Genomic DNA, 25447 nt, shown 5'->3' on the forward strand with positions numbered 1-25447 from the left:
TCTGCCTCTGCCTCTGCCTCTGCCTCTGCCTCCTGGGCTAGGATTAAATGTGTGTGCCACCACTGACCAGTTAGAGATTTTACAATTGATTGTGACCGCTGCATCTTGGATAAGAAGACTATTAACCCAGGAGAAAGCTGAGAATCTTGTTCTCTTTTTGTTACATGTCCTCTTAGGCCATTTTAGACAGTAGGCAGCCCTTGGAGGACCTTCCCTGCATCTTGCCCTGAGCAGGGAATAGTGCTTCCAGGAGTCCCTAGGCTGGGTAAATGTGCCTGTCAACCTAGATCACCTATGTACCAAACAGATCTCTCCTTTAGGCATGAAAGTGCCAGGAGATTTCTAGACCTTTCCATTCTAACAGCAACCAGGGCAGTGGATATACAATTTAAGTGTTGGTGTCCTGAACCAAAGTTTGAGGCAAAGCCCAGTGACAGAGACAGCAGCTCTCATTCACTATAAACCAGAACAAGGTGCCCTGGCCTGGCCTTCCTTGGACCTTAGTTCTAGAATTCCATACTTTTTTTCTTAGCTTATCAATTCCTTTATTTTAGGTAGGAAAAGGAGAAGGCTGTTTTTTCCCCCCCTGGAAGCTTATGCTGATTTGCAGAGCTCCTTCTCCTAAGCAGAGCTTTTCCACATACATTCCTGAGGGGACTATGACTTTTCCAGTAATGGTTTACTGGAAGTTACAAAGGGCTAAGTTCACTGTACACTTTCTGCGGTTCTATCTTACTCTCCCACTGGGTTTATTTCCATAACTATTTACCCAGTTGGAATGGACAGGAGAGCCAGGAAAGAAAACCTGCCCCTGCACAAAGGTCATTTTTTTTTCCCAAGTCCTGCCAACAATAGTGTGTGTTCTAGCAGACCCAGGGGCTAAAGAAATGCAGGTTGGTGAGCCTGTTTATTGAGGATGAGGGGGTAGAAGGACAGGACAGAGACTGTGAAGAGCTTTGAGGGGAGTTAGAGACAGGGTGGAGAGTACTTAGCTTGAAAAGCAGGAAGATTCGAGCAATTGATGGCGCCTGGACTAAGAAGAGAGGAGACAGAACCAACGTGGGGCCTTGGGCTGGAACCAGGCATCACCCACCAGTGCATGCTTGTCAGAGCTGGGACTGCTGCCTAGTTACCCTCTCTCCTCCTTTAGCACGAGACTTTGGGATGTGTAGTGGGAACCTTGGAGCCTGGCATCCTGCTTCCTGAGATCCCTGGCTCACTTCCCCAGAGTTCCCCTGAGGGAAGGCCACCAGCATAGCCCTTTGTGGGTAGGGCTGCATCACTCCACACCCTTAGTTTCTGTGTAGCTGCCTGGCATGGAGTGCTGTGCTTTGGGTACTGTTCTGTAGCTGAAGGAGTAAGTCTCAGATACCTGCTGGGAGCACAGTAGGGAAAAGAAGGCCCTGGCATCTCCTGTCATCAAAGAAGCCAGCAGAAGGCCAGAGCCTGTGCAGTTACTGCTGTGATCATACTGTGGAGGAAAAGCACAGCGGCTCAGGAGCATGCCCCAAGCCCGTGGGGGCCTCTAGGGGATCCTCCCTCCCCTGTAGCTATCTGTCTCCTGCAGCTGGCAGCTTCTGACTGGCAATTTGGCAGGATACTTGAACCTTAGGCACATTTCAAACTCAGAATTGTCTCTCCCTGTCATCAAGTGGAAAGTGAAAGAGGAGCTGGAGCAGCCCCCTGCTGCCCTGCTAGGCCCATGATTGGTGCTGTCTGATGATCTGGTGAGCCTCTTCTCATTAGCCCAGCCTAGGGGCTTGCAGGCATTACCTTTAACCAGCTATGGTATGGGTGGCAGAATTGCCCCCTAGGGGACAGAGCATGTTTAGAGTTGAATTCAGTGCTTCTGCAGAGGTTACCAATCTGGGAGTCATCTGGGATTGTTCTCAATTCATACTGCCTGAGCCTAGCCTCTCAGTAAAGTCTCTCTTAGCTCTCCTTTTTTGGTACCTCACCTCTGGGCCTCACTGAGGGACTGGCCCAGTAAGGCACTACACTCAAAGTATCCTGTTAGCCAATAGGACTGAGTGTGAAGACCCAGGGACTCATTGTTTACTGTTTCCAAGGTGGCTTGATCACCCCAGAGATGGGAAACAGGAAGTGTTTAGACTTATAATTACTCACCCATTTTTGAGGACAAACCTCATAATCTTTCAAACCCATGATTGTGATTATATTTATATTTATAGTACCACTATTTGCTCAAGAGTGGCTTCTGGCCCAGGCCACACCTCAAGGCACACTTTGGAGTTCCTTCCTCCAAATGCTCACAGTTCCCATCTTGTGCCCTTTTGGCACACATTGACCCTTTGGGATGCTCTCGAGTTGTATCCCTGTGCAAGGATAGCCAGCTGTCCCATGTAATTATTTTGGTCTATGTCTAAGCCCAGTCCCAGGAGGCAGTTGTGACATTTCCTATATGGACCTGTGTCACTGGGCTATCAGAATGGTACTAGCATAGTAATATATAATGGTTCAAGTTCTTCATGTATACAGATCACAAAAAAAAAAAAAGTTTGTCTGGGGCCACACACATCTAGGGGTACACTGCCCAGGGGCTGCCCATTGTGCCTTCTAGTTCTGCTTAGCAGCTCTGGGCCTGGACCAGAAGAGAGGATAAGGGCCTATTGTTTGTCCCTGGGCCCTGAATGGCACTTTGTTTTCCTCCTTCAGCTCCAGCCAAGTGGCTTTACTGTGGCTGTGGGCGCTAGTGTTACAGTCTCATCGCAAATAAAAATATCCATTCCCAGCAGCCCTCATGCTGCTTACTGTTTGTGATGGGGGTATAGGGCTTTGAGCCAGCGAGGGGTCTTATGTTTGTGACTTCTGAGTAGGACCCATTTTAGGGTCAAAAGAAGGCACCTTACCTATCAAGTGCCTGGAGCTTGGGTCTAGGTGGGAGGCCAAATACTGAACTTGGGTCTAGGTGAGAGAAGTATCTTCAGGAAGGGGATGGTGGGTCCTGGTGGGTGGGCCAAGTTGAGGGGGCAAAGGCAGGAGATGTGGGTTGTGCTTCCCTTCCCTCACTATCCTCCCACCCCCTCTCCCTAGCCATCCACTCTCTATACTGGCCCTCTAGTTGGAGGTCAAAGGAAGGGAAAGGTGGTGCAAGGCCAGGGAGTAGGAATTGTGTTGTTGGGTTTGGCAATCAGGAAGGAGCCTGTTCAGCCAGCTCTGTATTTGGAGGCAACCCAACCTGCAGGCACAGGTCAGCTCCCACCTGTCTCCGAGAGTCACATCTGCTCATGGCTCTTCATAAGTCACACAGAGGCGTGGCTGTTTGCTTTATTCACTACCTTCAGTGTGGGAGGGAGTACTGTCCTCACTCAGCGGTTCTTAGAGGGTTCCCCAGGCACTTGCAGGTCCTTAAACCCAGTCCAAGGTACCTTCAGAGCAGAACAATTTTCCTAACAGTACTAACACATTACTTTTCTTCTCACCAATGATGTAAACTTAGGGCAAATCAGAGACAAAACTGGCAACATCTTTCTAGGAATCAGCTGCACATAGTGTACCATCCCAGGCCCGTGCCCTCCGCTTCGTTTAACACTGACCTTAATGAAGCAGAGTATTTAATCAACACTAATGTGCTGTGCTTGGGCACATGTTCTTACCGTTCTGTGTGATGAAATGGGAACTAAGCATTTTACTTACCAGCTGTGGGGGTTTGTTGGAAAAGCTCTTACTCGGTTGTATGAGTTGCACATTGAACTTGATGGGTTTTCAGAGTGCACTGATGTGAAACTGTGGTCATGACTATGGATATACAGATGTGAGTGCTTTCTGAACTCCCCCACCCACCCAAAAAAGAACATTGATGAATCTGTTGCTTCAAAGTAAATAACTAACAATTCATATGGCCTTGGTGAAATTAGAGCTTGAAAGAACAAATTAGAGTTTGTCCTGGGCTGGGTACTTTTAAAATACTGAAAGGCCTTTCCAACAGCATTGACCTTGGTGATGATATTATACCGGTGGTGTTTTATTAATTCTTTTCAGTCTGTGATGTGTTCCTCTCCAGAAGAACAGTGTAATGCAAGGAGCCAGTATTTTCCAGATGACCAGCACAGGAGATTACAAAATCATGTTGGGAAAAAAACCCATTTACAAATTGAGAAAGGCCAGTGAATTTTAAAGTCACAGAGTAGGAAAAGTTCATGAGGTTTGAGATTTCCTGTCACAGTGAACTGCTTGTCTATTGAGTTCGGATATAATGTCAAGGGGAGTAGCCTAAGTCATCTAGAGGTTATTAAAATATTTTCTTCCTTTTGCAACTACATGTCTGAGCAAGTCTCAGTCTTCCTCATGATCAGCATCACAGTAGATTAAACCACAAGTACATATGTAACGGGTGCTAAGGATTGAACCCTGGACTTCTTCACACAAGTTAAATAGGTGCCTAGTCTTCATTAAAAAAGTTGCTATCTTAAATTAATAAATAAATAAATAAGAATTTTGGTAAGTTTTTGTGGTGTTGGAGGTATAACCCAGGACCTCCTGCATGCTTCATGAGTGCTATAACACAGAACTGAACTAGAGTCCTAACATTTTTTTTAAATACAGCTTTAAATACTGTGTGTACGTCTGTGCTTGTATGTGTTATGTATGGTGTTCTGTGGGTATGCAAGCTAAAGGTTGATATCTGTTGTTCTCCATCTTATTTTTTGAGACAAGATCTCTGATCTTAGGGTTTACCAGTGTGGCTAGACTGGCTGCTAGGAAGGCGCAGGTGTCCTGCCATTTCTGCTTCCCTAGGGCTGTTTACAGATACACACTGCTTCATATAGCTTCCCCATATGTGGGTGACAAGAGTTGAACTCAGGTCTTCTTATCTCTGCAATCATCACTTTACTGACTTGTTTTTTGAGACTGGGTTAGAATTAGGATTGTCCAGGGAATGTGCGTTTTAGTCTTAGCTATCTATTTTTTGAGACAGGGTCTCACTTTGTATATCAAACGGACCTGGTACTATGAAACTCAGGCTGTTCTCATACTTGTGGCACTTTTCCTGCTCCAACCTCTGGAGCTGTTGGCTTATAGGCATGAGTTACCATACACAGCCCCAACTCCACCCTGCTTCTAATACGAGACTCATTCTGTAGTTCAGGCTGATCTTGAACTCAAGAGCTCAAGTGGTCACCCTGTCTTGATCTCCTAAGCTCAGGGACTGTAGGCACGTACCACTGTGACTGGCTAGAATTTTTCTTCTACCCTTTGTTTTGAGACTTGAACTTGCCTCCCCTCATCTCATGTATTCTAAGATGCTGTTATTACAGGCCTAACTGGCGAAATTCATCCCTTTAACAGTGTGTAATTCAGTAGTTTGAAATTCATTGGGTTTTTTTTTTTTTAGTACATTTACAAGGTTGAATAACCATCTTCACTATCTAATTCTAGAATATTCTCATCACCCTACAAGGAGACCCTGTGCCCATTAGCAGTTTCTCCCTGTTCATCTCTCTTCCCAGCTCCTGACAACTATTATGTGCTTTGTGTCCCTGGACTTGGCTATTTTAAATGAATTGTATTACTTGTGTCTTTTTGTATCTGGCTTCTTTCACATAGGTTGTTCTCAGAGTTCAGTCACTTTGTAACAATATTTTATTTATCTATTTATCTATTTATCTATTTATTTATTTATTTATTTATTTATTTAATATGAGTACACTGTAGCTGTCTTCAGACACACCAGGAGAGGGCATTGGATCCCATTACAGGTGGTTGTGAGCCACTATGTGGTTGCAGGGAATTGAACTCAGGACCTCTAGAAGAACAGTCAGTGCTCTTAACCTCTGAGCCATCTCTCCAGCCCAAACAATATTTTACTTTTAAGTGCCTGAATATTTCATTGTATGGCTGTCCCACAGATTGTTAATCCGTAAGTAAGCTGATGGATGTTTGGAGGGTTTCTACCTTTTTTGCCTGTTGTGAACAATGCTGTTATGACTACTTTGCACAAGTTTTTAGGTGGACATATATTTCCTGATATCCTGTGTATCTAAGAGTAGAATTGCTGGCTCACATGGCAACTGCTTCATTGTTTGAGGAGCTAGTAGACTGTTTCCCAAGTGGCTGCCCCATTTTATTCCCCAGCAGCAGTACAGATGACTTCCAGTCTTTCCAGGTCTTCACCACTACTTACTATCTTGATTTTTACCACACTCTAATGACTGTGAATTGGCCTCTTGCTTAGTTTGAGTTATGTCTGTGGCTAGAGATGTGGAGCATCCTTGCATGTGTTTATTGGCCATTAGTATATATCATTCAAAGAATTATATATTAAGTATATATTAAGGTTGGCATGGCAGCTGGGCGTGATGGCAATATGCCTTTAATCCCAGAACTCAGGAGGCAGAGATAGGCAAGGCCAGCCTGGTCTACAGAGTGAGTTCCAGGACAGCCAGGGTTACACAGAGAAACCCTGTCTCAAGCCCCTGTCTCCCACCCCCCAAAAAACCGATTGGCATGTTGCTAAGTCTGTAGGTCAGTTTGGGGTGTGTCTGCATAGTCATCTGTGAACATGAGCATGTTTCCTTTGGTTCAGACCTTTAATTTCTTTAAATAATGTATTGTAACTTTCAGTGTGTGAGTCTTCATTTGTTGAGTCTGTTCCTCAGTATTGCATTGTATTTTTCACATAGTATTCTCTAAACAGAGAATAACACATAATGCTTGTGTTATTCTCTGTTTAGATTTTAATTTGTGTTGTTCAACCAGCTCCACACTTTGACTCCTTCTTTCTCAGCTAGACTGAGGATGTCACTGGGTCTCCATAAGGCCTTGTAGAATGCTGCCTCAAAGCAAGTAGTCTGTAGTTTATTTTTTGTTCCTACTGCTTTTGTGAAAAAGCCACCACTCTTCTAACGCTGCTCAGGATGGTGAAGTGACTTTCCTTGAGACACAGCTCTGGTTAATGGAAGCAGATTGAAGACTAGGATTTTTATTTCGCAGCCTATTGCTTCCTCCAGCCATCACCCTGTATAGGACTGTTGCTCTGTTCTTAAACTCCTAAAGATTGTTTCTGAGTTTCTGCCTCTTGTACATTGCAGTCCAAGGCATGATAGAATAGAGAGGCTGGTCTCACAAAGATTGGATATTGGGGAGTCACTGTACTGGGCAGCTATAATGTGCCAGGGTCTCCCAGATATTACAGAAAATATATTACATTGATGAGTTGTTGTTTTTTTTTTTTTTTAGGATGCAAAGTATTTTATTTTTAAACTTCTAAAGTTTGAACACATGATACCCTAGTTTAGACGAGCTTCCAAGCTGAATGCACTTTCATGAGCTCCGTTTCTGGCTGATGAACAGTTCCTAATACCCTACGTGGGTGCCTTTGTTCTCATCTATGGGTGGTGAGCTGACCAGCGTCTGCTGGTAATGTCCCTTTTTGCCTTGGTAAGGGCTTAACAACCATTAGGCATTGTTGTAGTCTTACACAGCCAGTGCTGTCCCAAATGTCTCCTGTGAAGCATAAACCATGTACAGGAAGCCATCTTCATCTCTCTCACTCTTGTACACTTCAGAGATGGGTGTGGATACACTCACCATGCTGTGCCCATTCACCAGGAGGAAGGAGGTTTGGTTAGCATTGAGCTGCAGGTGCCATCTAATTATCTTGATGAGCTCACTCATGTTCACGTGATCAGGTACCAGGGACTTGGTCTTGTCCAGGACAGGCAGATGCTTCTCCCCCTTGTGTTGCTCTATAATCATTGGGATCATGGTGGGGTGCTGCTCCTGGGTGAGCTGGACATCTTCCACTGTTTGTTCAAAGCTCCGGCACTGCTTGAAGGTCTCAGATAGCATGGTGCACGGAGGTCCTGAGTCAGACAATCTGGCTCTGGCGACGGGATCACTTCCCTCGTGTCCATTGATGAGTTCGTATAGCAACTCCACAAGGTTATTTGATCATTCTGCTTCTATAGATCAGGAAACGAAGTCTCAGCAGGTGATATAAATTTCTAAGTTGAAGAGCAACTTAGAACTTGTATTAGTCAGGGCCCCCTATAGCAGTGGTTCTCAATTTTCCTAATGCTGTGACCCTTTGATACAGTTTCTCATGTTGTGGTGACACCCAGCCATAAAATTATTTTAGTTAGTACTTCATAACTGTAATTTTGCTACTGTTATGACTCACAATGTAAATATTTTTGGATATAGAGGTTTGCCAAAGGGCTTGTGACCTTCAGGCTGAGAATCACTGCTCAGTGCTCTAGAGGAACAGAACTGATAGAATGAGTGTGTGTGTGTGTGTGTGTGTGTGTGTGTGTGTGTGTGTGTATGAAATTTTAGAGTGACTTACAGGCTTGGTTGGCAATAATGGCTGTGTACCAATGGAAAGTCCAAAAATCTTGTAATTGTTCAGTCCATGAGACTTGACGTCTCAGGTGGTCTCTAGTATAGGCCAGAATCTGAAGGAGTAGTCTCTAGTGTCAGTGTAGGAATAAACTTGCCAGTGAGAGCAATGGCAAGTAGGCAAAGAGCAAAAGCGTCCTTCCTCTGTGTGTGTGTGTGTGTGTGTGCGCGCGCGCGCGCGCTACCACCAGAAGGTATGGCCAGATTAAAGGTGAGTCTTCCTACTTCAAAGGATTAAAATTAAAGGTCATCCCACTTCAATGATTTAATCAAGGGGAAAACCCCAAGTAGTGGCACACACATTTATAGAGTTTTTGCAACTCTTGAGGCAAAGGCAGGCAGAAATCGAGTGAGTTCCAGGACAGCCAGGGCTACACAGAGAAACTCTGTCTTGAAAAACAAAAAAGAAAAATTCCTTACTAGTGTACCCAACCAATTGGGTTTTAGTTAATTCTAGATGTAGTCAATAACAAAGGAATAGCTATCACAGACTATAGTTAATACAATTCTGAAGTTTAAACTGTGATGCTAGGAGAGGGGATGGTGAATCTATATACACTGTGTATAAGAGACAGGATTGAGGACTCTATGGAGATGGGAAACCCTATCAACACTGGTTGGTCGGGTCAATCCAGAAGCCTTTGTTCCCTGGCCTGGAACTTTCACTGCTCAGCTAGAAACTCTTCTGGGTGTGGTGAGACAGTAGAGGCCTGGAAGCCTCAGCTCAGTAGCCCCCCATTGTCAGTGGCCTGTGATAGGCTTGGCAAAATGGCCCTGTGGTGATAACCTCTGAGGGGTGGAGTGGCCCTGTGGTGGTGGACTTTGGTAGTAGACACTCATCTGACTCTCATAGGGCTCACCTCTGCCAGCACATGGTGAATTTGTTAAGTGTGGTAGTCACTGCTTTCTGTTTCTCCACGACATGTAGAGCTCTGTAGTAGGGTCTTCCTTACAGTTTCTGAGTAAAAGAATAAAAGAAATTCTCCCTGTCTTCTACACAGAAGTCACACAAATTCAGCGTCTCTTGGCTGGATTGGGGATTGGTAGGCAAAGAGTATTGCCTTTAGAGGGGTCCAGCTGCCCTGGTAGAACAATCAGCTTTTATAAGTTGGAACTGGAGTGGGGACAGGAAGGATTGGGACAGATACAGAAGTCTGTCTTATCAGCGTTCCCCCTCTTGAAGCTGAGCTTCCGATGTCTCATTTCCTAGCTTAGGATCACCAGCTGGCTTGATAGTGGCACAGATGACCTGGCCTCCCGTTGTGGTGCCAAACAAACCTGGTCCTTCACAGATGAAGAAACAGAAGCACCCCTCTTCTTATCCTTGGCTTCTGTACTGAAGGAATGAAAAATATTGGGAAAATATGTTAATGTTGTTATTGTTACTGTCATATAGTATATGGTTAGTCCTGTGTTGATTGCTGGCTGTGTCTTGCTGAGCACAAACAGACTTTTTTGCCATTATTTCATAAATAATACAGTATGGCAATTATTTACGTAGTATTTGCCTTGTATCAGGTCTGAGTCATGGAGATGGCTGGAGTGTATGGAAGGGTGGACAGGGAGTCTCATGCATGAAGCACATCATTTTTGCAAATAGGTTTTGATATCTGAAACAGTCTTAGAATCAGTCTTGTTTTGTTACCAGACAATTGCGGTACTGTTGGTGTTTTGGGGTATTTTACAGTTGGAAAAGGATTTATTATTTATTTGTATGTATATGTACCTGCATGAGTTTCCAAAAGAGGACATTGGATCCCCTGGAATTGTGCTGTGAGCCGCCTGATGCAGGTGCTAGGAATGGAACCTATGCCTCTCGAAGAGCACTAAGTGCTCTTAACTGCTGAGCCATCCCTCCAACCCCATATTATTTTAGAGGGTGGAGGGAATGCTAGATTTTTTGTATCAAAATTGAAAACAACAGAATGAGCAAGTGTCAGACCCCTGAATTCCCTCTCAACCTGATGTATTTAGCTTGGTCCGTTTGCCACCCAAACTAGAGTATCACCCAGGTTGAGCCTAGGCATTGTCTGTATCCCCAGAGCACTCTGGGAAAGTGGTATCTCCTTCCTGCCTGAGGCCTGTTCCTGACCTAGGGAGACCCAGAGCTGGTGCCTTTTCCCAGCTAGATTGAACGAAATCAAGTACTTTAGATTTGGATGGCAGGTATGCTATGAGGTTCTCAACTCTTCCCTCAGTACATGAGTACAGGAGCTAAATGCCCCATCCTATATTTTACCATGGTGTGAGAATGTTGATGTAACATATCCAAAGGAATTCTCAAGAGAGTGGTCAAGATCTGCTGTAGATGTGTCTCCTCAGCCATTTGTGGTTCTTGGCCTTTTCCTAGGTGGTGCTCAGGCCTCAGAGGACCAGACTTTCCAGTCCTATATCCACCTAGTGACTCATCCCCAGCAGAAATTGCCATAGGCCACAGTAGCATTAGAAGCAGGAATTCTCAGTGCAGCCTTCTAGGTGATCCTCTCAACTTATTATTCCTGGGCTTAGCTCTGGTTTGAGTGACTAAGGTTCATCTTCCAGAATCAATGTTTACTTAGCTTTGTGGAAGTCCTCTTCCTTGGTGGACAGGAAGGGAAGTGGAAGCTGATACTATCAACTCTAACAAAAGATGGAGAAGAAATGGAGGCTTGAGACTGCCATGGGGTCCTGGAGGGGTCAGCTTCCACTGACTCTTTAGAAGAGTTGCATCCAGACTGAGCCTACCTAGGGGCGTGGCCAAGCTCAGAGAAAGTTGTACTTTATTAGCAGCTTCTCTGGATGTGGCCAGAACCAGGCTAAACCTTTTTTGAGCAATTGCTCTTTAGTTCAGGAGGTCACACAAAAGAGAGCAGTGGGCTGTGCTGTCCCAAGTAACCTTGTCAAAGCTCAGCTGGGTGCTTTGTTTTTTATGATGGCTATGTGCCTAGCAGGAGGGGCCCTTCCTGTCCTCACCCAGTGGTCTTGAGGCCAATAGCACAAAAGCAATCTTTGTAGCATTTAAAAGGCTACTTTCTAATAAAATCTGGTACAAGCACACAGACTGTAGGTAATGTGGCCTGGTGAGGGATCTGTCTCTTGGCCCCAGCGGGAGAAAGGATCATCATATTACCTGCTCCCTGGTGGACAACCTGAGGTGACATTAAGCAGGAAAAACCTCTTAGCCTCCTCTGCTGCTTCTCCTAGGCCAGCTGTTTCATCTCCTTCCTGCCTGGTCTTCCCAGTCCTCTGCCTTTGAAAATTCAAATGCCATTGCCATTGCCATTTACTCCTTCCATGGGGCCCTACCAAACCCAAGTGGCTTCCTACTACTTCTCCAGGCTCTTGGGGAAACCTGGTTTTGTTTTTTGTTTAGGCCCCTGGGTGTGTGTGTGTGTGTGTGTGTGTGTGTGTGTGTGTGTGCATGCACATTGTGGCCACTGTTACTCTCTCTAGAACAGATAGCTTTCCAGCAAGAAAAGGAGAGGAGACATTCTTGGTACAGGTCTTAAGGATGGGAATCGAGTAGAGGGTGGACTAGATCATTGCTCAAGGGTCTGTGGGAACATCTGTGGTTGGAGATGGCAAAATGTTGCCTGATAGTGAGGATAGATCCTGTCTCAGAGTTTGAATAGAAGGATATGGGCTGTAGACCCAAAGCTCTAGGCCAGCCTGCCTGTATGTAGGAATGGCTTGTTGAAGGAAAGCAACAAGGGTCTCTTGTGGAACTGGCACAGCTGCCAGAGGTCAAGGGAAGGTCTGTTGTTGTTGTTGTTGTTGTTGTTGTTGTTGTTCTCCTCCTCCTTTTTTTTGTTTTTAAAAATATTATTTATTTATTTATTTAATATGAGTACACTGTAGCTGTCTTCAGACACACCAGAAGAGGGCATCGGATCCCATTACAGATGGTTGTGAGTCACCATGTGGTTGCTGGGAATTGAACTCAGGGTGTCTGGAAGAGCAGTCAGTGCTCTTAACCACTGAGCCATCTCTCCAGCCCAGGAAGGTCTGGTCTTAGTCTGGCTCGAAGTCAGGGCCACCCTGGGCTGTGATATGACGTTTGTGGCTAATGGAGCTGAAGGACCAGCCTCCTGTAGGCATGTGGACACTGGAGGGCAAAGATCAACTTTATAAGGCTCAAGGTCTTATGGATAGCAGTAAGGGAAAGTGCAGCCACTGGCCTGTGAACAGCACAGAGGACTCTATGCTACTATGGCTCTATGTAGCGTCAGAGAACTCTCATATTTGCTTGGGAGGAAACTTTTCCCTCAGTTCAGGAGGAGAGTCGATAAGGCCCCATGGCTTCTGGCTCTTTATCTAAACTGCAAACAGCCCAGATGCCTGCCAAGTCATGGGGTAGCAACTCAAGGAGATGGGAGGCTATGTGTGTACATGTATGTTCAGGAGGCAGATGACGGTGGGGTGGAGGTCAGCGTGCTTCAGTTGTTTTCCTCTGTCAAGCCCTAAACCAAACCGTACATCAACACTTAATAGGGACTGTGTGGGCTAGAGAGGACAGGGGATTTACTTGTGTGGCTTATGTTCTCTGTTCAGGAAACCTATTGTTAGGAGGGGGTCTGAGGCAAAACACAGTCTGCATTAATCTGGAATGATCTGCTTGTTTGTTTTCCTCCTACATACTGGGAATTGAACCAGTGACCTTATACATGTTGGTTAAGCGCTTTGTGCTTTAAGAGCTACATCCCCCAGCCAGAATGATCTTGATGAGAATGAAGTCAGTTTCACAAGTACCCTCTTTATCTATTCCGTTTATCTGCAGTCCTAACAGTGCTCAGGTTTTCTGAAAGGCTCTGTCAAGATTGAATGAATGAACACTTCTTCCTCCACTTTTGTGTGGGTCCTTCCCTTAATGTTGTACACCTTCTGCTGGCGGGCGCCACTGGAGCCTCTTCTTACCACTTGTCATCTACCTCGAACTGCCCTTTCTGTGGCACAAGTATTCCCATTGCCCCAGGCAATCCTGCTAACCGCCTCAGATATTGTTTTTAGCTCTTGCCAGGTGACATTCCAGTACTATTCATTTGCCCCTGCCCCAGCCCTTCTACCCGTTTTGTTCATGCTGTGTTTCTCCACCTGGCATTTCTCCATGCCATCCCTGGCCTTTGTTTGCTGTTCTTGGGAAGTGGGTTTGAGATGCAAACAGCTGGGGTGTGTTGGGTTGAGCTCTGTAGGCCTGAGCACTGCTTTAATAGAGAAAGAATGGTTGGGGGGCTTAGGGGCACATGACTCCTTCCCAGTTTGCCAAGATCCAACTGTCTGTCACGGTTTTGCCTGTCCCTTCTGTGCCGATCACTCCCAATCATTGTGGCACCTCTCTGTACTGAACTGATGATCTTTCAAAGTCTAGCCTCAGCCTGGAAATCACGCTTTGCTTGGTGTGGGTGATTATTAGTTGGTGGCATGTCTACTCCCCTGCCAAGAGCAATTTACATGGATTCTCATATTAATCTTCCCAAATGAATATCTGAGGCTGAATTATTCTTATTTTTACATTTCAGGCAAGTGAGCTTTCCCCAGGCAACCTAGTTTATAAACACTGGGGGTAGGGAGTTAGGGTTTGCTGGACCCTGACCTGAAGCAGAGCTCTGCCACAGGAGGTGCTGGGGGTTGTTTTCTCACTGTGGTACACTCACCGAGCACGTGTCAGAGCCTGTGAGCCAGGGTTTTCTGCAGTGCTCTGCCTCTGTGACCCTTTCTTTCAGTTTCCTCAGCGGTATTGCAGCTTCTTCAGCTCTGCTTCCTTCCAGCGCTCCATCCTTCCATGGTGTGGGACCTTTGCCACTTCTCATGTATGAGGTACTTTCTCATATACAAGTTGTTTCAAAGTTTTTAAGTTTCTGGGAGCAGATTTTAAACAGAGTCCATGCTTCCTCTTACTCTCTGTCCCACAGCAGTGATATTGGCAAAATGCTCAATAAGATGGCTTTGATCACACGGCATCTAGTCATCATCCTTTGGGTATGAATTATCATTTATAGTCAATGAAGAAATCAGACAAACAGCCTGCAGTTGGTTTGAGATTTAATTTAGCATTTAGGCCTGGGATTTGGTCCTTAACTTGGAAATGAGGATGATAGACAGACATGGATAGAAAAGATGGGACAAAATCACAAACAGCAGGTTTATGAGAAAATGCTCATCATCAGTATTCACCAAGGAAATGCAATCAAAGCCAGGAGACACCTCCTCCCTCCAGTTAGAATGAGAGTTATCAAAGGGACAAGTGAAGCAGATCATGTAGCAATGTGCCTGCAGTCCTGGGGAGGATCAGTTCAAGGCTAGCCTGAACTACCTAAGACCCAATAAGTGTTGATAAAGGGTGTGGGAAGAGGGGGTCCTGCACATTGTGATGTGAATGTAAACTAGTGGGGTCACTAGGAAGAACAGTGTTGGAAGCTTTTACAAGATTAAAAAACTACTGCTGGGTCGAGGTGGCACATACCTTTAGTCCCAGCACTCAGAGGCAGAGGTAGGTGGATCTCTGTGAGTTTGAGGCCAGCAAGATCCTGAATAGCCAGAACTACATATTGATACCCTGTCTCAACAAAACAAAACAAAACAAAACAAGCAAATTACGGTATGAACCAGCATTCTCATTATTGGATATATTATTATATATAATATATAATATGTATTGATCTTATGCCTTTAATATATTCAGAGTTTTAATACATCTTTTGAAGTTCTGAAGTTGACATGGAAAAATCTTAAAGTTTACTAAAAATTTGCAATATTTAGAGTATAAAGAGCTAGGTGTGTTTGGTGGCATATGCCTTTACTTCCAGTATTTGGGAGCTAAGGGAAGGTGGATCTCTGAGTCCAGCTTCATCTATGTAGTGAGTTCTAGGATAGCCATAGCTACGTAGTGAAACCCTGTCTCAATTAGTAAAGTGCTTATTGTATAATAAGGGCCAGAGTTTGAGGTGCAGAACCACATAAAAAAGCTGGGCCTTTTTATGCCCAGCTGGAGAGAGCTCAGCTGTTAAGAGCACTTCCTACTCTTTTAGAGGCTCCTGGGTACAATAGGGGACCTAACCGATTCTTAGTTCACTTCCTTGTTAGCTATAGCCACTGCCCTGGCTCACAGGCCTTTTTCTAGATCTTATAACATGGGAAGATCCTGGCTCCAGGAGAACATTTGCATTCCAATTCAATTTTATTTTGGTTCAATTAAGTATGTTTGGAACCCGCACTATGAGCAGGCACCAGGCCAGGTTCCTTGGGTGGGAAAGCAGGGGTTCTGAAATTGAACGGCAGTAATAATTCTGGCGTTTGCCACTTCACGTGGATCTCAAGGGGCCTCGTTTTTCTCATCAGTAAAATTCGGGTTGATTATATTCCTGTGAGATTATGGGGAAAATTCAGTGAGCTAAAAGGTGCCTGGCATAGAGTAGGCAGGAAATGAGTTCTTTTGCTGTGCTCCTGGAGCTAGCTGTGTATACCACATTTACATGACAAAGATGAGGCAGATGTGTGTGTGTGTGTGTGTGTGTGTGTGTGTGTATGTGTGGGGGGGAGTGTTGGGTCAGTTTTGACAAATTTCTTCCTACATGATGGGTGCTGCCGCTTCCCCCCCCTCCCCCTTGATGCTAGCTCTCCTAAATAATCAGATGAAATGCAGCTTTAAGAAACCTGTTGTATGTGTGGGGGGGGGGGGGACAGCCAACCCTTTATCCTTCAGCTAGGGTCCAGGACGCCTGAGTCCTCATAGTTTCAAACTCTTACCTATATACTATGAGTAAGTCAGGTCGGCATAAATCACAATATTTGTTATAACAAAACTTCCTCAAAATATTTTGGTTTTTCTCTTTTAGTAGTGGTGGTTGTTTTGAGACAGAGCCTCACTATATAGTCCAAGCTGCTCCAGCCCTCTTGCTTCTGCCTTCAAAGTGCTAGAGGTCTCTCTCACACACACACACACACACACACACTCTCACACACACCACATTCCTGCCCCCATTTTCAAAAGTTCTTGTCCTAACCCTCGAAGTGCTGCTCTGAGATGACGCAGACCTAGTGGTGGCATGAACAAGGTACTTACCCTAGTACTGGTGGTGCAGATATTTTGCAGTTTGAGGTATAGCAACAAAACTATTTATTTTAATTTAATTTCTTTTTTCTTCTTCATTGTTTTACAAATCCTTTTTTTGTTTGTTTGTTTTTCAAGACAAGATTTCTTTGTGTATCCCTGGCTGTCTTGGAACTCAATCTATAAACCAGGCTGGCCTTAAATTTACAGAGATCCACCTGCCTCTGCCTCCCAGTGCTGGGATTAAAGGCCTGCACCACCACCACTTGACAACACATAGAATCTTTCTTACTGAAGATCTTAGCAATCTTAGCCTATGATTTTTTTTTCTTTTCTTATTAAGTCAAGAACTGTCACTTAAAGGAAGCATATTATGGCCTCCTGCTGCTCTTGCACTTGGGACCATTGGTAAATAAATTACAGTTGCCTGAACAAAAGTGCTCTGTTACTAGAACAGTTTTTGGTAATTTAGACTCTAAGTGATTAGCAGGTGGGTGACAGTTGCAGCATAGATCTGCTGAACAAGGGATGATTCAAGTCTACCTAAGGCTGAGCAGGACCAAGAGAAATCTCATATTACTCAGAATGCACTGATTAAAAGCTTAAGAATTGTGGAGGCTAGAGAGATGGCTCAGAGGTTAAGAGCACTACTTCCAGAGGTCCTGAGTTCAATTCCCAGCAACCACATGGTGGCTCATGGCCATCTATAATGAGATCTGGTGCCCTCTTCTGGCCATGCAGGCATACATGCAGGCAGAATGCTGTATCCATAATAAATAAATACATCTTTTTAAAAAACAAAAACAAACAAAAAAAGACAAGAAAAAAAAAAAAACAAATCCTAGCACCTGTGAGGCAGAAAGCAGACTGTGAGTTCTAAGACAGCCAGGGCTACACAGAGAAACCCTGTCTCAAACAAAGCAAAACAAAACAAAACAAAACAACAAAAACCCGTGGGTACTGGAGCCATAGCTCAGCAGTTCAGTGTGTGTATTGCTTTTGCAGAGGATCTGAGATCTGTTCCTATCCCCCACCTCTGGCAGCTTACAACCACCTGTAATTCCAGCCTCTGCGTGATAGTGATCAGAGGCAAAGCATCTTCAGGGAATTTCACGCTTGTGTGCATGCTCACAAGCACACAAGCTTACTGCTCCCTTGTTGGAGTATATCCCACCATGACAGCTTCTGGGGGAAAGTTGGCTAGCTATCTCAGTTAGGGTTTCATTGCTGTGAAGAGACACCATGATCATGGCAACTCTTATAAAGGAAAACATTTAATTGGGGCTGGCTTACAGTTTCAGAGGTTTAATGGTCCATTATCATCATGGCAGGAAGCATGGCAGCATGCAGGCAGACATGGTGTTCGAGGCACCAAGAGCTATACATCTTGATTCTAAGGTCATAGAAGGAGACTGGATTCCATACTGGGTGGAGCTTGGCCATAGGAGACTTCAAAACCCACCGCCACAGTGACACACTTCCTCCAACAAGGCCATACTACTCCAACAAAGTTACACCTAACAGTACCAGTCACTATGGTCAAACATTCAGACACATAAATCTACAGGGGCCATTCCTATTCAAACCACAATATTAGCCCTAGTTTTTGTTTTGTTTTGTTTTTTTGAGACAGGGTTTTTCTGTGTAGTCCAGGCTGGCTTGGAACTCACTCTGTAGACCAGGCTGGCCTCAAATTCACAGAGATCTGCCTGCCTCTGCCTCCCACATTCTGGGATTAAAGGCCTGCACCACTACACCCATGCCTCCAGTTTCTTAATCCGTCTTCCTCCAGAGCCTCCTGAGTGCTGGGATAGACAGGTGTGCACTACCACATCTGGCTTACTTTGTTGTTTTATTTTCATACCTGATCTGTAGCTAGGTGGACAGAAACATTTCAGGTTGGGAGTCATTTTTCTTTGACAAGTTTGAAGTTATGCTTTGTACTTTTGTAGTGTCTCAAACTGCTGCAAAATCCAAAACCTTTCTGATTTGTGACCATTCTGCCCCAGTCAATATATCTTGGTACTGATGTGTTTATGACACTCCCAACCAGCCCTTCTCTGTCTACCCTGGGAATTCCTTGAATTATTATTCATTTTTCCTCTTTATTTTCACTACTCTCTGAAATGCATCTTATTTAGCTTTTTTGATCTCTTGAACTGACCCTCTCATCTTATCCACTCTCACTGGCTTATGTGCTGTTTCTTTGTCTTTTTGCTTCAGTTTTTAGATTTCCTTTTACCTTAGCATCCCAACCCTTCTATTGATGTTTTTGTTTGTTTCCAACATACTTTTAATTTCCTAGTGCCTTTTTCCCTGAGTCGTTCTTTAAGAGCACATGTATAATATCCCATTGTTTTGGGGATATGGTCTTATTTCCCTGAGGATTTTAATGATATGATTTTTCTTTTCCCTGCATATTCTACTGCCTCTAAATTGCTTTTTTTTTTCCCTGCAACTTTCTTTCTGTCTTCTTTGAATAAATCAGCCTAATGATCTTGCCTTGCCTAGATGTTTTAGGAGTGGGAGATTCAAAAGCTGCCTGAGTCCAAAGTGAATGGGATTCAGTTTGGTCTTATTCTTTAAGGTTAGATGACGGGTTGAGCTGTTTGTGGGATCTTACATCCAGAAATCTTTCCCCCTTTCGTGATCTAGGTATTTTAGGAATGATGTGCAGGAGGGGGCAAAATGCAGAGTCACTTATCTCCGATTCCTAGCCCCGTTTTTTGCAAGATCTTTAGTCTTCCACTATGCCTTGAGCCCTACCTCGGCTCAGAGGCTTTACCTCTCCAGAGAGTGAGAGCTGTTCTTCCTGGGGTGGTTAGGAGGACGCAGTTCTCTAACTGTTCAGCTTGCACTCCACCCATTGTTTCAAAGCATCTGCTCCTTCCCTGGCCAACATGGAGTCTGAGGTGGAGGTGGGGATATAATCAGCCTTTGAGGCTGTGAGATTGATTAACCTGACCTACATTCTGGCTTTCTTGGTCTTGTTACAGTTGTCACCTCTCCTGTTATCTCTGTCTTTGGGTGGTCTATAACTTTAATAAAATCTGCTAGTTACAGTGCCTATAAGCTCAGCACTCAGGAGGGCCGGGGTGGGGAGGAGGATCTCAAAATGAGACCATCACGAACCACACAGTACATTTTTGTCTTTAAAAAAAAAAAAACAGCAGCAACAACAACAACAGCAAAAACCCACCTTATTTCTTGAAGTTATGGTGGGACTTCTGGAGGGAGAAACATTGGGACACATAACTCAGACCCCTAATAGCAGTCATACAACAGGGAAGGAAGGGTGTTCCAGATGGGGACCGTCTAGAGGGGAAGGAGATGATGATTAAAACATAGGACAAAGAGGCAGGTGGGCTGGCTGTACAGGTCCAGGAAGTGGAAGGATGATAAAGACAGGCTGGGAAGCAGGTTGGTCATCATGAGCTCAGCCTAGAACTGCCAGAAGGACATCTTACCCATTAGTGGCTCCTACTAGAGGTCATTAGAGGAGGATAATGCAGGATGGGTTTTCAGAAGTGGAAGGCAAGATGATGTAAGGGACTCAACAGGTGAAACTAATGGGATTTCTGGAGTAGATGATGGGTGAGGGAGAAAAGAGCTGAGGATGGTGCTATGATTTGGGCCTTGGGGAGATAGTGTTGAGAAAGACCAGAGGGGGCTTTATGTGAATGTTGGAACATGATAGGAAAGATGAAGGAAAGGCCAAGTTCAGCTATAGAATAGATAGATGTTTGGCACATACATCAAAACACTCTTGTTTTAAACCCCCATACTTTAACTTTCAAAAATCCTATGTTGATTGTGAGGGAGCAAGTCCCTTAGAAGACAGAGGGACCATTTTTGGGTTGTTAAAGGTAATCAGAACATTTTATCTTGGAACGCTCTCAGTGGCTTCTTGGGTACTGTATGAGCAGAGGGCCTTGTTTCCCATCTTTCTTAGCTCTTCCTCCCACTTGGATGGAATTAAACCCTTTGTGTTTTAAGCCTTTAAATAGAGAAAGGAATTTCTTTCTTTGAGTTCTGTATCTAAGAGGAAAGTAGAGAAGGGGCTGTGTTCATTGGCCCATTATGGAGGTGTTCTGTCAGTGGTAAATAAGAGAGGTGAGGAAAGGGCCCTGATGAGAGGGAATTTTAATTCCTAAGGAATAAATATACCAGCTATGGCCACTTTCCATCAACCACATGGTGACATTGGAAATGGAGCCATAGAGCAGTATGCACAGTCATGTGGGCCAGTGAGAAGAGCAAGACCAGACCAATGGCTCCCTGTTAGCAGCTTGTGGTAGCAGTGGGGCCTTGTCTTTGAGATTATCTGACTTGTTCTGAGCACCATCTCAGCAAACAAGGTGTCTCTGTAGCTGCACTCTCTCTGATATACCTTTGGAGGTGGAAGTCGTGATATAATCAGCTTTCTTCCTTCCCCTTTGCCCATGCCACCTTGGCAGCACCCACAGATCCACCATCAATACTCAGTACTACTCCAAGTACAAACAGCCTCCATCTGAGTGAAGCTGACTGTGTGACAGGCAGTGGCCGAGGCACTTTATGTACCTCAACTCACTTGATCTCTCTTTACCAACCCTTAGAGGTAATTACTATTGAAACACACTTTATAGGTGAAAAAAATTGAGGCTCAGAGGTGAAGCAGCTTCTTCAGAGTCTGTGGAGCTGACTCAAACCCAGGCAGCTTGACCCCTAAGGCAGAGGCTCTGGGTTTGCCCTGGGAATTCTCTCTACTAGTTTTCAGTGTTTTTCTGAAATTCCGGCTTTTTGTTTTGGCAGTGTTTGGACTGACTGAGCCAGGGTCTTGCTGGTAGACAAGTATCTACCACTGAGCTACATCGGGCCATCAAAGCCATATTTCAACCAAGCATTTTACATTTTATTTTACTGATTCTAGTATCAGCTCAGCAGGCTTTTATTTGTTTGTTTGTTTTGAGATAGGGTATAATAGAGCATAGATTGGACTCAAACGTGGTAAGTAGATAGAATTATCCTTGAATTCCTGATCTCCCTGCCTAGCTCCTTCCATGTGCTAGGATGATAACCATGTACCACTTGCCTGGGAGACTGGTGAGGTATGGGAGCCACAGTCACGCTGCTGGGTTTCTGTGGCTCCGTGGTACTGGGCTGCAAACCTCTGATTCTTGGTACTTGATTTTAAACTAGAACAGACTTAGTGTCTGAACCTCAACTCTTGGTTTTTGTCTTTAAAGAAAGAATATTAGGGCCAGGCATGTTTGTAGATAGTGGCAGCTCACCCCTGTAATCCCAACACTTGGGCAGAGGCAGGAGGAACACTGTAAGTTCCAAGTTAGTCTAGTCTATACAGCAAGCTCTAGACCAGCTAGGTCTGTGACACTGTCTCAGAATAACAGCAACAACAATGCCAATGACCATAGCACTCTGCAGAAACATGTCAGATTATAGCCGGAAAAGTGTTGTGTGTTCCTTGCCAAAACAAAAAGGTGACTACGGCAGAGCTCTTGTCTGCCACCAGTCTTTGCTTTTCCACAAGAGTCACTTGACCTCAACCCACTTGTTTGGAAAGTGAGTTTCTTAAACTCCCTCAGAGGCAAGTGCTGCTGCAACTCTACTCTCAGTCTTCTGCTGATCACATGGGCCAGATGTTGTCTTCAAGTTTAATCTTGATACATCTTGACCTCATTCTCCCTGTTCTCAGAGCAGCTGTGGCAGGCGGGCAGCTTACATGTCAGTAGCAGGCATGCTGTCTGCTCATGGTCTGCCCTGGGCTCATGGTCTACTCTTTTTGGCCATGTCTCTTGGACGGTGACATCTGTACCTTAGCCTAGTGCCAGAGTTTTTAAAAACTGTGTCAGTCATTGGGTAATGTCCCTAGCCAGATACTGGGAAATTTTACAATTGGACTGTCCCAGAAAACCCAAGCACTTGTTCTTTCAAGGAGGTGTTCTTGCTTGGTTCTAGGCCAGCCCTTACTCAAGCCTGGAGCTTACCCCATCTCTTATTTTCTTTCTTACTTCAACTCTTCCTTTCCTTAACATCTGCTAGACATTCTCCATGCAGGAGGGAGTCTGCCACATAGATAATGGAGAATGGATTTGGGTCTGGAATAAACATTTATTATAGCTAGCAAGAAAAGGACAACCAGTTCAGTGGAAAAATGGGGAAGTGAAATGAACATGCAATTCACCAAAAAGAAAAACTCAAAAGATATCCATGACCTCGAGCTCATCTCCAGCTTCTCTAATAGAGACCTGACAGTGCAAACAAAACAGGAGCTTGGGTTTAGCTCAGTGATGGTGTACTTCCCAGCAAATACAAGGCTCTGGGCTAGTGCTGAGCACACACACAAGTGAAAGGAATGTAAACAAAAAATTGATGGACTTCAAAAGTCTGACATTGTAGGAGTCAGTAGTGACCCTAGAGGATATATAGGAGTCCATTGTCCTTCACTGGCTGCACAAATTGTTCGAACAGTGCTTTAGAGAGCGAGAGTTTGCTGTGTTGTCTGATGCAGCAGTTCCAATGGCACATCTGTTTCTAAGAGAAATTTTTGCATGCCTTTGATAGGAGTCAAGGCTTTTCTTTTGTCTTTTTAAATTTTATTTTACTTTATGTGTATATATGCTTTGACTGAATGCATATCTGTATACCACATGCATGCCTATTGCCTACTGAGGTCCAACAGGCAGTATGATCTCCTGGGACTGGACTTAAAGATGATTGTGAACTGCTATATAGGTACTGGGAATTGAACCTGGATCCTCTGGAAGAATAGCCAGAATTCTTCTTCTTTTTTTAAAAATACATTTATTTCTTTAATAATTTTATTCTTATATGCATTGGTGTTTTGCCTGTGTGTATGTCCATGTGAGGGTGTTAGGTCCCCTGGAACTGGAGTGACTGCCGTGTGGGTGCTGGGAATCGAACATAAGTCCTCTGGAAGAACAGCCAGTGCTCTTAACCACTGAGCCATCTCTCCAGCCCCGGCTTCTCATTTTTAATTTCTGGTTGGTTTGTTTTGAAACAGGGCCTCATGTAGTCCAGGTTGGCTTCAAATTTCTTATTTAGTGGAGGATGGCCTTGAACTCCTGATCTCCTTCCTCTTTTTCCATTTGTTTTGGGATTATACCACCACAGCTGTCCATTCTTTTGGGCATTTTTAATTGATTTTATTATGACTTTTTAATCATTCACAAAAATAGAGCAGTTAGTGTATTAAATTCAGTTTGCCTGTTACCTTAGCATTAACAACTACAGTTTTATCAATCTGTATGCTGTGGTTCTTTTAGCTTTACAAAGAAGCAGCAAGGATCTGTTGGCACAGCCTCAGTCTGTATGAGATATTTAAATGCTATTAATACCATAGACAGCATCATTAGTAAGCAATAGATATTTGTTCTCACTTTCTAAAGACTGGAAATCTAAGATCGAGGTATTTAATAAGGCCTCTGTTTGATTATTAGATCACTGTTCTTATAGCATTCAGGAATTGTGTCCCTCCATGACCTGGTTGGTTCCCAAAGGTCACACTCGCTAACACCATCATGTTGAAGTATGTAGAGTCATCACTTGTGAGTGTGGGAAGACAGACAGAAATACTCAGTCAATGAATAGTGAGCGGTTCCTCGTTTAGTCATGACTCAACTCTGCTATATAGAGCAGTATACAGTCACTGAAATTAACAAATTAACAAGAAAAAAGAAAACGAGAGCTGGAGGTATCCTTCAGAGGTTTGATCCCAGCATAAAACAGACAAATATTATAGTAATGATGACAGAACATAGTATGTATGTATGTGAGTGTGTGTATGTGATTGTGTGTGTGTGTGTGTGTGTGTGCCCACCTGAGCGTGTGCACATACACGTGCTTGCCTGTAATGGAAGGTTGTGGAGGTTGATGTCAGGATGTCCTCCTCTATTGCTCTTCTCCTTGTTTTTTGAGATAGGGTCTTTCATTGAACCTGGAATTTGCCATTTCAGCTGGGCTAGCTGGTCAGTAAGCCCTCCAAGTGCTGGGGTTATAGATCCATGCTACCATGCCTGCCTTTCTATGTGGGTGTTAGGGATCCAAAATCAGGCCCTCACGCTCCCACATGAGCACTTTACCCATTGAGCAACCTCTAATGTCATTGCTCTGGAGCATCCATCTTGTGTTTGAGACAGAAGCTCTTACCAGCAGCTAAGGCTCGATGATCAGGCTAGGCTAGTTAGCTATGGCACCTGGAGCCACCTGACCCCACCTTCCCAGCTCTGGGATTGCAAACTCACCACTGTGTGCAGCCTTTAGAGGATATCAGACATCAAGCCCAGGTCTTCATACTTGCACAGCAAGCGGTCTATCAACTGAGACTGCCTGATAATCCAGTTCTCTCTTTATTGATTTCCCCCAACCCTGTGATAGGTTTATTTCATTTTCTACTCTCCTCAGTCCCAGATATGGACCCTGTCCTCTCCCTACAACATTCTAGCATGGTTTTAGTCATACTTTTTCATATTTTAAATTATTCAAATCAAGTAGTCACATCTGAAAATGTGTGCTCTGATAGTATTTCCTTGTCTAACGTCTCACTTTGCTGGAGTTGGTGTTTGCTTCATTCATTCCCCATCAGCTAATCTGCCTTTTTTGTTGTCTAACAGCCACTCCACTGGAAAATCCTGAGCCTTCCACAGTCTGTTAACTCTGTAGGTGGCTCTGCAGGCTTGCTGGGCAATGGCTTGAGGCTCACCAGGTGCTTCCTTTTGTTCCTTCTGGTGGCAGCCAGGGCCTTGGCATGCCTGGGAGCTGTATTTTCTAGACGTTGATTGATTGGTTAATTGATTTAGACAAGATAAATAGATGGAAAATTAAGGAGACCTGGAAAGTGAAAGAGCCTCTCATTCCAGAGGCCAGTTGAAGTTTTTCAACCAAGATAAAAAATTACAGCACAATTTTCTATGGAGGTTGCCTACGTAAACAGTACTATAAATACATACACACATACATACATACATACATACATACATACACATATACTATGATATACATGTGTATGTGTATATACACACATATGTGTATATATATATA

General features: G+C 44.3%; 1 protein-coding gene and 1 pseudogene across 3 annotated transcripts in view; one reads left to right on the forward strand and one right to left on the reverse strand.

The window, feature by feature from the left end:
* The window catches only part of Pc (pyruvate carboxylase), a 112753-nt gene that overhangs the window by 48347 nt on the left and 38959 nt on the right, over window positions 1-25447 (forward strand). Inside the window, exon 1 of one of the 3 annotated variants that reach the window (XM_029531044.1) lies at window positions 14005-14154. The exons of the other annotated variants lie outside the window; for them this stretch is intronic. Within the exon in view, the coding sequence (XP_029386904.1) occupies window positions 14146-14154 (9 nt within the window). The 5' untranslated portion in view covers window positions 14005-14145. Of the gene's footprint in view, window positions 1-14004; window positions 14155-25447 lie in introns of those variants that run through there. 3 annotated transcript variants of the gene reach the window in all.
* Window positions 7438-7812, reverse strand: LOC110322192 (annotated as a pseudogene).

Source organism: Mus pahari, chromosome 1 (assembly GCF_900095145.1).
Source record: "Mus pahari chromosome 1, PAHARI_EIJ_v1.1, whole genome shotgun sequence".
NCBI lineage: Eukaryota > Metazoa > Chordata > Mammalia > Rodentia > Muridae > Mus > Mus pahari.